This window comes from Ovis canadensis, chromosome 1 (assembly GCF_042477335.2).
Source record: "Ovis canadensis isolate MfBH-ARS-UI-01 breed Bighorn chromosome 1, ARS-UI_OviCan_v2, whole genome shotgun sequence".
Taxonomy (NCBI): domain Eukaryota; kingdom Metazoa; phylum Chordata; class Mammalia; order Artiodactyla; family Bovidae; genus Ovis; species Ovis canadensis.
In genome coordinates, this window is record NC_091245.1 from 224,682,503 (window position 1) to 224,695,464 (window position 12,962).

At 35.6% G+C, this 12,962-nt stretch overlaps 1 protein-coding gene across 1 annotated transcript in view; it reads left to right on the forward strand.

The window, feature by feature from the left end:
* BCHE (butyrylcholinesterase) overlaps positions 1 to 7,424 on the forward strand; it is a 75,932-nt gene extending 68,508 nt beyond the window's left edge. The window contains exon 4 of the mRNA XM_069580375.1: positions 6,819 to 7,424. Coding sequence (XP_069436476.1) covers positions 6,819 to 6,943 — 125 coding nt within the window. The 3' untranslated portion in view covers positions 6,944 to 7,424. The remainder of the gene's footprint in view (positions 1 to 6,818) is intronic.
* The last annotated feature ends 5,538 nt before the right edge of the window (positions 7,425 to 12,962 follow it).

Here is a 12,962-nt window from a genome sequence, read left to right on the forward strand (position 1 = left end):
GTGGTCTGGTATTCCCATCTCTTTCAGAATTTTCCACAGTTTACTGTGATCCACACAGTCAAAAGGCTTTGCATTTTCAATAAAGCAGAAATAGATGTTTTCCTGGAACGCTCTTGCTTTTTTGATGATTCAGCAGATGTTGGCAATTTAATCTCTGGTTTCTCTGCCTTATCTAAAACCAGCTTGAATGTCTGGAAGTTCACAGTTCACGTATTGCTGAAGCCTGGCTTGGAAAATTTTGAGCATTACTTTACTAGCATGTGAAATGAGTGCAATTGAACAGTAGTTTGAGCATTCTTTGGCATTGCCTTTCTTTGGGATTGGAATGAAAACTGCCCTTTTCCAGTCCTGTGGCCACTGCTGAGTTTTCCAAATTTGCTGGCATATTGAGTGCCACACTTTCACAGCGTCATCTTTCAGGATTTAAAATAACTCAACTGGAATTCCATCACCTCCACTAGCTTTGTTCGTAGTGATACTTTCCAAGATCCACTTGACTTCACATTCTAGGATGTCTGATTTTAGATGAGTGATCACACCATAATGATTATCTGGGTCATGAAGATCTTTTTTGTACAGTTCTCTGTGTATTCTTGCCACCTCTTCTTAATATCTTCTGCTTCTGTTAGGTCTCTACCATTTCTGTCCTTTATTGAGCCCATCTTTGCATGAATTGTTCCTTTGGTATCTCTAATTTTCTTGAAGAGATCTCTAGTCTTTCCCATTCTATTGTTTTCCTCTATTTCTTTGCATTGTTTGCTGAGGAAGTCTTTCTTATCTCTCCATGCTATTCTTTGGAACTCTGCATTCAGATGGGTATATCTTTCCTTTTCTCTTTTGCTTTTCACATCTTTTCTTTTCACAGCTATTTGTAAGGCCTCCTCAGACAGTCATTTTGCTTTTTTTGCATTTCTTTTTCTTAAGGATGATCTTGATTCCTGTCTCCTGTATAATTTTACGTACCTCCATCCACAGTTCATCAGGCACTCTGTCTCTCAGATCTAGACCCTTAAATCTATTTCTCACTTCCACTGTGTAATCATAAGGGATTTGATTCATGTCATACCTGAATGGTCTAGTGGGTTTCTTCACTTTCTTCAATTTCACTCTTGAATATGGCAATAAGGAGTTCATGATCCAAGCCACAGTCAACTCCTGGTCTTGTTTTTGCTGTCTGTATAGAGCTTCTCCATCTTTCTGCAAAGAATATAATCAATCTGATTTCTGTGTTGACCATCTGGTGATGTCCATGTGTAGAGTCTCCTCTTAAGACTTCGAGTTATTTGATGATCAAAGTAACTGTTCTATTTATTTCACTGTAAAAGCATAAGAAGTCTTCACACAACCCAGCCTGAGTCATCATGAAACTGAAAATTGCTCAATGTGTCCGACACTTAGCGACTCCATAAACTATAAAATCCACATGGAATTCTCCAGGCCAGAATAGCCTTTCCAACCCATGGATTGAACCCCAGTCTCCCTCATTGCAGATAGATTCTTTACCAGCTGAGCCACCAGGGTGTCCAAGAATACCAAGAGTGGGTACCTATCCCTTCTCCAGTAGATCTTCCTGACGAGTTTATTGTAGTTCACTCTATCTCACCACACACCTCAAACTATAACAGGGAAATTACTAAGTTTATGATTTACTCCATAAAGAATTATGAATTCTTTTGCAATTTTACTAACTTATTGAAAAACTGAAAGATAAGCAAGTAAAGGGAACAGAAAGATATTTTTATGATCTCTTAAAGCACAGGAAATATGTTATTTTTTATTGTAATGTTCAGTATCATTCAGTATCAATATAATTAATGTCTTCTACCTTCATCTGGGTTAAAAATAACAGTAACTTCTCTTATGTTCTGCCCTAACTCCTCAGACTTGGCTAGTTAGACTTAGCTCACCCTTCTTTAACTGACAAGACAAAAAATAGTTTAATTATTATCCTTGTTTCTATAGGGACGACTGCTGACTTTCCCCCAAATGAAACATAATGTGGGCAAAACAAAAATCATAAAAATCCTGAAAAAGTTGTATAAGTGTGTTTTTAAATTACTGGTATTAATCTAGTTCTACACTGATTCAATAAAGAGCAAAGTTAGGAATGAATTTTTGTAACAAAGGCAGTAAGTTCATTTCCAGAGCTCCCCAAAGATGCATATAGTTTAATTTCAAAATGTACACACCATCTCAATTATCCCTCATGGCAACACTGCAAAATAGGGATTACCAACTCCATTTACAGTTGGAAAATTAATTTGAAAAGTTAATTTATTTTATACTAATATCATAATTGGTCAAGTTGGAATTTCAACACATGTCACTCCAAAGCCTATATTGATGTTCTTTTTGTTATTTCACAGTGCAGTACCCTGGTAACTACAAAACAGATAGAACTACATCACAATGATGATGATAAATCTATAGCCACTTAAGTACAAACATTCCAGTTTGGGAGGAAAAATAAGGAGGGGAGGAGAAAAAAGTTCTAATTTTCATTACAATTTATAACATAGGACTAAGGTGTGTGTTTTTTTTTTAATTGTCTTTTCATTAGAGTGTATTCGGTTCCTTTAAATTCTGTTAGAAAATAATTAAATGTTTTGTACTGTATTGTCTCAATCAATATTCAGTAATTCTAAAGGGAAAATGTAATCAGATTTATAGAGCATTTTGACATTAGAAAGTAAACTTTTAGTAAGTAAATTGTATAGATATTTGATTATGACACAAGAAGAAATAAATTTATGTTTATATGAATCAATGGATTTTATATAATTCCCTGAAGAAAATCAGATATAAGACCTTTTCTATAAATATTAAAACTCATCATCTAAATGCTAAATTACCAGTCATTTATTTGTTATACCAAAAGTTTTGTCATTTCTAAACCAGTCATTTATTTGTTATAGAAAAATTTTGTCGTTTCTAACCTTATTTTGTGTAAATAATTTTAAAACAGCATTTAATTATCATAAAAAAGAACAGAAGAGTGAATCATTTGGTAGGATATTTAATATCTTTCTTCCACATTTACTGTTTTTTGATTCTTTAGAAAAGTTCTTTTTAGAAAAGTTCTTTTATTCATGAAAAATTATAGCCATTGACCTTTTCAAAGGCATTTTACATAAAAAATAGGATATTTTTGTCCTATAAACTCAAATATAAACTCACAAATATTTGTCCAATGTCCAAGCACTGTGAACATTTCAAACCTAAATATATCTTAAATTACAGGGGATCTCATAATGGCATTAAATATTTTGATTTTCATTTAACAAAAAGCAAATCACTGAATGTGCACCATTGTTAATAATATGAAGACATTTTTATGTATACATTATAATATAGTATGAAATCACATGAACATTCTTCTCCTAATTAACACCTTACAAAGTTATAATTCATTTCAAAAAATTCCTAACTCAAAAATAAATAAAAATTGTCAGTTTTTATTTTCACAATAGGTGAAATAACTTAAAGCTTTGTTTTTAATTTAATGACTGTAGCTCATCATCCTAAAGACTTAAAAAGTAACAGAACTACACAGATATAAAATACCTATAGATTTAAATAAACCATCTTCTAGCTTTATTCAGTTCAGTTCAGTCGCTCAGTCATGTCCGACTCTTTGTGACCCCATGGACTGCAGTACGCCAGGTTTCTCTGTCCATCACCAACAGCTAGAGCTTGCTCAAACTCATGTCCATCGAGTCAGTGATGCCATCCAACCATCTCATCCTCTGTCATCCCCTTCTCCTCCTGCCTTCAGTCTTTCCAAGTATCAGTGTCTTTTCCAATGAGTCAGTTCTTCATTTCAGGTGCCCAAAGTATTGGAGTTTCAGCTTCAGCATCAGTCCTTCCAATGAACATTCAGGACTGATTTCCTTTAGGATGGACTGGTTGGATATCTTTGCAGTTCAAGGGACTCTCAAGGGTCTTCTAAAACACCACAGTTCAAAAACATCAATTCTTTTGCACTCGGCTTTCTGTATAGTCCAGTTCTCGCATCCATACATGACTATTGGAAAACCATAGCTTTGACTGGATGGACCTATGACAGCAAAATAATATTTTCTGTTTTTAATATGCTGTCTGGGTTGGTCACAGCTTTTTTTCTAAGGAGTAAGCATCTTTTCCTTTCATGGCTACAGTCACCATCTGCAGTGATTTTGGAGCCCAAGAAAATAAAGTCTGTAACTCTTTGCATTGTTTCTCCATCTATTTGCCATAGATCCAGATGCCATGATCTTAGTTTTTTGAATGTTGAGTTTTAAGCCAGCTTCTTTATTCCCCTCTTTCACTTTCATCAAGAGGCTCTTTAGTCACTCTTCACTTCTGCTATAAGGGTAGTGTCATCTGCATATCTGAGGTTATTGATATTTCTCCTGGTAGTCTTGATTCCAGCTAGTGCTTCTTCCAGCCAGGCATTTCTCATGATATGCATATAAATTAAATAAGCAGGTTGACAATATTCAGTCTTGACATACTCCTTTCCCTATTTGGAACCAGTCTGTTGTTCCATGTCCAGTTCTAACTGTTGCCTCTTGATTTGCATACAGATTTCTCAGGAGGCAAATCAGGTGGGCTGGTATTCCCATCTCTTTAAGAATTTTCCGCAGTTTGCTGTGATCCACACAGTCAAAGGCTTTAGTATAGTCAATAAAGCAGAAGCTGATGTTTTTCTGGAACTCTCTTGCTTTTTCAATGATTCAACAGATGTGGGCAATTTGATATTGGTTCCTCTGCCTTTTCTAAATCCAGCTTGAACATCTGGAATATCACAGTTCACATACAGTTGAAGCCTGACTTGGAGAATTTTGAGCATTACTTTGGTAGCGTGTGAGAAGAGTGCAATTGTGCAATAGTTTGAACATTCTTTGGCATTGCCTTTCTTTGGGATTGGAATGAAACCTGACCTTTTCTAGTCCTGTGACTACTGCTGAGCTTTCCAATTTGCTGGCATATTTAGTGCAGCCATTTCATAGCATCATCTTTTAGGATTTGAAATAGCTCAACTGGAATTCCATCACCTTCACTAGCTTTGCTTGTAATGATGCTTCTTCCTAAAGCCCACTTGACTTCACATTCCAGGATGTCTGGCTCTAGGTGAGTGACCACACCATCGTGGTTATCTAGGTCATGAAGATATTTTTTATATAGTTCTGTGTATTCTTGCAATCTTTCTTAATATGTTCTGCTTCTGTTAGGTCCATACTGTTTCTGTCTTTTTTATGTGCCTATCTTTGCATGAGATGTTCTATTGGTATCTCTTATTGTCTTCAAAAGATTTCTAGTCTTTCTCATTCTTTTGTTTTCCTCTATTTCTTTGCATTGATCACTGAGGAAGGCTTTCTTGTCTCTCCTTGCTATTCTTTGGAACTCTGCATTCAAATGGGTGTACCTAACCTTTTCTCTTTTGCTTTTCACTTCTCTTCTTTTCTCACCTATTTATAAGCCCTCCTTAGACAAATATTTTGCCTTTTGCATTTCTTTTTCTTGGGGATGGTCTTGATCACTGCCTCCTATACAATGTCATGAACCTCTGTCCATAGTTCTTCAGGCACTCTGTCTATCAGATCTAATCCCTTGGATCTTTTTGTCACTTCCACTGCATAATCATAAGGTATTTGATTTAAGTCATACTTGAATGGCTTAGTGGTTTCCCCTACTTTCTTCAATTTAAGTCTTAATTTGGTAATAGAAGTTCATAGTCTAAGCCCCAGTCAGCTCACAGTCTTGTTTTTGTAGATTATATGGAGCTTCTCCATTTATGGCTACAAAGAAAATAATCAGTCTGATTTTGGTATTGACTGTCCAGTGATGTCCATTTGTAGAATGTTCTCTTGTGTTATTGGAAGAGATTGTTTGCTATGACCAGTGCTATCTCCTGACAAAACCTCCTAAAAACTTAAAACATGAGAGTACTACAAATATATTAAATACTCATAGATTTGAATAAACTATCTTCTGGCTTTATTACATCTATTTATATTAGGAACTTAAATACTTGATTTTAAAAGCTTGTAATTTAAGAGCTTATATTGTTTACAATCTTTATTCTTTAATATAATACACTTTTCAAATGATTCAAGATTTCAAGTTTTTTGTATTACATAAATCCTTTTTGGTTCATTGTCTCATATTATTTCTGGTAGAAACACTCCTCTCCCCTGACAAATACATACACTTTGCAAACTACTGGAAAACAGAGATTTTCTTGGTCATCTTTCTAATTTTCAAAGCAGTAAATAAACTTCCATATTACACTATTTTTAATAAACTCTTCAATGATTAGGCTTTGTGTGTAATGAAAATATATTGATACAAAAAGAATGTAAAATCTATGTAGAATACCAACTACAAAATTCTCCTAAAGCATTAATAATAAATATTTATATATAAATATTTTCATCAGAAATAATAATCTGCTATATAATTATATATGTAAAATAGATGCATTAAGTGAGATTTTTGCTATGCTTAGGGGAGTCTAGAAAATAATATTTATGTATCTTCTCAGAAACTAAAGAAAAAATATGTAACGTAACTTGACATAATATACAAACTCATGTGTGTTGCATTTTATGTTGAATACATCTTGTAAGTATATATTATTTTCATTTTCATATAGTACATTTACAATTTTATTACAGTTTTTTCATGTAGTGAAGGAAGTTGATAATAAATAATGAATTAAAAGATCACTGTGCAGTGTACTAGGAGAAAATGGTATCTGCAATCAAAATTATTTTTTAATTAACATAAACAGAAATTGAAATGTAGATTAACACAACTCACTTCATGTTTTACAGGAAATATTGATGAAGTAGAACGAGAATGGAAAGCAGGATTCCATCGCTGGAACAATTACATGATGGATTGGAAAAATCAATTTAACGATTACACTAGCAAGAAAGAAAGCTGTGCAGGTCTCTAATCAATAGATTTACCTTTTACAGAACGTTCGTTTTCCTGTAGATCAAGGCAAAACTATCATTGGCTCTCTTACACTCCTGGTAAGAAAGCTATTATGTATAAAACAAAAATGTCAAAAGGATAAAATTGATTCCTCTCTTCTTTCACTTAGTATTGTACCTAGCATTTCAAAACCCAAATGGCTAGAACAAGTTTAATTAAAGTTCACATTATAAAGTATGACAATTAATTATATGCATATTAAAACAATTTGCAGCTTCAAACTCTTTCTTTCCTGAATAACTTTAAGAAATTATTTCCTTAAAACGTATCTCAGTTCTGTTTCCTATCTCCAATTTATTTTTATTACCACTGATAAAAGATATTTTTAAAAAGTGGGTGGGAGGTCTTGAAACATTACATACTGTGATTTACAATATTATTTCCTTTTAACTAATTTATGTGTTTAATGTTAATATGGTATATTAAAACAAACAAAGTAATTGGCTTCTTTGGTTTTTCTTTTATATGAAGGCAAGAGAATTTATTTAAGAGAATCTTAAAATAAGAAGCATGGTCAGTTGGAATCACCTAATTATAGAAACAAAATGTCGCAACCAAAAGACAAAATGTAAAAAAATATAATTACATATATTTCGAATTTTTTAAAGATGTATATGCTTATAGTCCTCAAATTATACTCCTGTTCTTTCAACTTTTTTCTTTCTCACATCCTCACTCCTCAACTCTCCCAAACATGTCCACATGTAAATTCCTGTAATTCAAAAATTATGTACTATCTGAAATATCCCTTGACTGGACCCAGATATATCAGGATTTTAGTAAAGAAATTGTTCAATTTCAAAAAAGAAATGATTATATATTTCAGATAAATCATATTGTTTTAATAATTTTCAAAATTACAAATTTGCACTTACTAACTTTCATGACAAGGGAACACATCTCATGAATAAATTCATTGTCTTTCATTAAAAGGAAGATGTCAGGGGATTTCAAATCCCAGGAAAGAGCAGCACTGTTTTTGTTTTGTTTTGCTGTTTTTGTCTTAAATGGCCATTATCTCTTTTTTTCTTTTTTCTTATCTCTTTTTTTCTTTTTTCTTTACAATTTTATTTTTTTTTTCAGGCTGTTCTGGGTCTTCGTTGTTGTGCAGGCTTTCCTCTAGTTGTGGCATATGGGGGCTACTCTTCTTTGCAGTGCACAGGCCTCTCATTGTCATGGCTTCTCCTGTGGAACACAGGCTCTAGGCCACATGCACTTCAATAGTTGTGGCACATGGGCTCAGTAGTTGTGGTTCCCAGGCTCTGGAGCACAGGCTCAGTAGTCGTGGTACACAGGCTTAGTTGCTCTTAGGCATGTGAGTTATTCCTGGATCAGGCCCGTATCTGCTGGATTGACGGGTGGATTCTTTACCACTGAACTACCAAGGAAGCCCAGGGCAGTATTGTTGATTATGCTAATTAAGAAGTGAAAACTAGTACTCAGTATAAAGTGAGTCTATCAGTCTGTAGACTGTCAGCAGAAGCAAATCTCATTATTCATTGGTCATAAGTATCTCTAGTTAGATCCAATGAATATAGATCTGCAGTCCTGACTCAGTGTGTCACTCAAAGATCATGGTATTTATCAACTTCAGCTGATCAAAAAGAGTTGTTATACATGCCAAGTTAATTCGTTTCAGTGGTGATATAAATGGACATTTTATTTTACATTTCTTCCCTCATCTTGAGATGAATAAAAAAGCCACACATAAGATAGCCAAATATCCTGGTTTTCCATTATATAACCACCATCTTGGTTTCAGGTGCTATTCTCCTAGGATCTATTATGTTTTTCTGAATCAGTTGAGTGTCATTTTGATGTAGAACCCTCTTATTTATGAAATAACTAAATGATGCCTGTTCAACAGCATTGAGGACCTTTAAAAGTTCTCTTGATGAGAGTAATAATGAATAAAACATAACTGATGTTTATAGAATACCTGTAAATTTTCTTATATGACTAGTCACAGTCATAAGAAAAGATACCATGGTCCACTTTGTCCTACCTTGGACAACCAACTGCTTCATTCTTGAATTTTAGCTAGAATATCACTTGACTTATTCAGAAACTTTTATCCATGAGTTTAGTTTGCCTTGCTCTGTCTTTTACCTGATGCAAAATCTCATCATTAGAGTCACCAACTGATGAGATAATAAAGCAGCAGGAGTGAAAGAATGATTTGAGAAGTGAATGTTAACACAAATAACCATGCACACACCACATAAAACTCCGCCCACAAAAGACTGGCTTATTTTCCCGACATAACCCATTTTCTTAGCCTAGTTTAATTCTTTATGGTTACCCTGAAAGGTGAAAAAAATCCAAGTTTCTATGGCAATTAACTGCCAGTGCCTTGATGTTATCAGATCCATCTCTAGATTCCCAGCTGGGAACTGTTTGCCAAGTACCATCACTGGGTGGATGCTTGCTGACTGAGTGAATGGATGGAAGGATGAGACACAGCTGAGCTTAGTTCCATTGTGTAGCAGGAAAATTACATTGTGAGTCCTCTGAGACCCAGGAAGAAACATGACAAAAGTAGAAGAAAATGATTCAGGGAGGTGTGTGTAGGAGGAAACCCTTCACTGAATTTATCCAAATAAACTATCCTATGTATGCAGGTCAAGAAGCATCAGTTAGAACTGGACATGGAACAACAGACAGGTTCCAAATAGGAAAAGGAGTACGTCAAGGCTGTATATTGTCATCCTGCTTATTTAACTTATATGCAGAGTACATCGTGAGAAACGTTGGGCTGGAGGAAGCACAAGCTGAAATCAAGATTGCTGGGAGAAATATCAATAACCTCAGAGATGCGGATGACACCACCCTTATGGCAGAAAATGAAGAGGAACTAAAGAGCCTCTTGATGAAAGTGAAAGAGGAGAGTGAAAAAATTGGCTTAAAGCTCAACATTCAGAAAACGAAGATCATGGTGTCTGGTCCCATCACTTCATGGGAAATAGATGGGGAAACAGTGGAAACAGTGGCTGACTATTTTTCTGGGCTCTAAAATCACTGCAGATGGTGATTGCAGCCATGAAATTAAAAGACGCTTACTCCTTGGAAGAAAAGTTATGACCAACCTAGACAGCATATTAAAAAGCAGAGACACTACTTTGTCAACAAAAGTCCCTCTAGTCAAAGCTATGCTTTATCCAGTGGTTATGTATGGATGTGAAAGTTGGACTGTGAAGAAAGCTGATTGCCGAAGAATTGATGCTTTTGAACTGTGGTGTTGGAGAAGACTCTTGAGAGTCCCTTGGACTGCAAGGAGATCCAACCAGTCCATCCTAAAGGAGATCAGTCCTGGGTGTTCATTGGAAGGACTGATGCTGAGGCTGAAACTCGAATCCTTTGGCCACCTGATGTGAAGAGCTGACTCATTTGAAAAGAGCCTGATGCTGGGAAAGATTGAGGGCAGGAGAAGGGGACGACAGAGGATGAGATAGTTGGTTGGCATCACTGACTCAATGGACATGGGTTTGGGTGGACTCCAGGAGTTGGTGATGGACAGAGAGGCCTGGCGTGCTGTGTGGTTCATGGGGTCGCAAGGAGTCAGACACGACTGAGTGACTGAACAGGACTGATGTACTTGAGTTTTAGCACAGAAGAGGTGATGAGATAGAATTGTGGATATGTATAGTAGGTAATTTCACATTGATATTTGGATATTTAATTAAATGATTCTCAAATTTCAACCTTGACTACATTTGAGAATCTTGGAGTGGAATCTCCTCATCAGTATTTTTAAGTTTCTCAGGTGATTCTGATTTCAGCAAGTTGGGGGGGGGGGGGGCGCGGCAATATTCATACTGTTTTAGTACTCACAAGCAGATAACTATAAAACTTGCAATTTAACATGAGAAAGAAATGTATTTATTATTGATATCTGAGGACCTAATTGTTTTCCTCTGAACAAGGAACTATAGCAGATATTACTGAATGCATAAAATAAATTTGGCACACACAGTTTTTTCAATGACCTCCACACCAGAAAGGTATCCTTTCAAGATGTCTATTTTTATTATAAATATATACTCTGAGAGGATGTCTGAAAAATAAGAAAGAGTACATGAGATACATAGAATATTTTACAGTTCGTTAACTGCAGTTATTACTGAAGATCATCCTTTTGTTTGAGCTAACCCAAAATTTGCTTCCATTTCCCTGGTGGCTCAAATGGGTGAAGAATCTGCCTGCAATGCAGGAGACCCAGGTTCAGTTCCTGGGTTGGGAAGATCCCCTGGAGAAGGGAATGGGGACCCATTCTAGTATTCTTACCTGAAGAATTCCATAGATAGAGGAGTTTGGCAGGATACAGTCTGTGTCATCGCAAAGTCTGACATGACTGAGTGACTAACACGATACACACAATTTGTTACTTGACACTAAGTAATAATAACAATTCAGATGCAAGATGACTAATCAGACTTTTAATTTCTGTTTCCCATCGTACTTTACATTTTAAAAGTATTGACTGTTTTTCGAACTCTCAAAAATATGGACAAGTAGTCATTCTTGCCAGGTTCAGAAAGAGATGCTACTAGGATTAATTACATAATGATTATTAAACTAAGTAGGTGAATATAAAGACTTGCTTTTCTCCTTAGAAGCATTTGTAGAAGTCTTTTGCTTGAGGCAATTACTATATTACCTTGCTTTTCTGAGTTAGACATTCTAGTTAGTTTTGATTTCCTTCAATGGTTAGGGAGAAAAAGCAGGAGCAGAGGGGATTTATCAAAGAAGTCTCTGGATAATAAACTATAAAAATGTATTTAACAGTGTTAAACACCTTTCTAAAATACTTGAAGTAAATATATCAAGAGAATAATCTAAAAATAAGAGAGAGAGAATGATCTATCAATCTATCTATTATCTATCTATCATCTATTAAGGATAACCGCTCCCAATTTTAGTCAAAGAGGGATAAAAGCCAGACGAATGTTACTAGTATACCTAATACAACCTGGAATATAAATTCAAAATCATTGCCTTGACCAAGGATAGCCTTACTGTTCCCCTCAGCTTGACAAAGTTTTAGACAAATTTCCTCCTGGCTGTGGGCCTCTGACTTCCAGTTTCTTAGAGAATTTGCTTCAGAAATCTTGCATTGTAAATTCTTTCTCTCTACCTTTGAAATGTATATGAATCTCTCAGCCTCTTGTCAGTTTTACTACCCATGAAATCTCTTTCTCAAGGACCTGGGAACTATTACTTTGAAACTAAACATTAAGAGAGATAGTGCCTCCATCACTCAGTCTCAATGGGAAGACAGGAGCCTAACTTCTTTGGGAGCCAATTACCAAACACTGATGGCTTAATCCCAGAAGAAAACATTGCAAACTCAAGAATAACTCTATGTGCTCAACATATCCCTTAGGGCAATCCTCCCCCAAAGTCTTCCAGTACTTTTCTACTAGCTCACCTCAACATGAAAAAACCTTCACATCTTTTATTTCAGAGAAGTTGAGTTCAGTCTCTTTCCCCATTTGCAACTATTGTTATTGATGTTCAGTTGCTCAGTCAAGTCTGAGTCTTTGCAACACCATGGACTGCAGCAGGCCAGTCTTCCCTATCCATCACCATATCCTGAAGTTTGCTCAACTCATATCCATTGAGTGGATGATACCATCCAACCATTTCATCCTCTGTTGCCCCCTTTTCCTACCTTCAATCATTCCCAGCATCAGGGTCTTTCCAATGGTTCATCTTTTTGCATCAGGTAGCCAAAGTGTTGATGCTTCAGCTTCAGCATCAGTCCTTCCAATGAACATTCAGGACTGATTTCCTTTAGGATGGACTGGTTGGATCTCCTTGCAGTTCAAGGGACTCTCAAGAGTCTTCTCCAACACCACAGTTTAAAAGCATCAGTTCTTCACTGCTCAGCTTCCTGTATAGTCTGACTCTCACATCTATACATGAATACTGGAAAAACCATTACTTTGCCTATACATATCTTTGCTGACAAAATGATG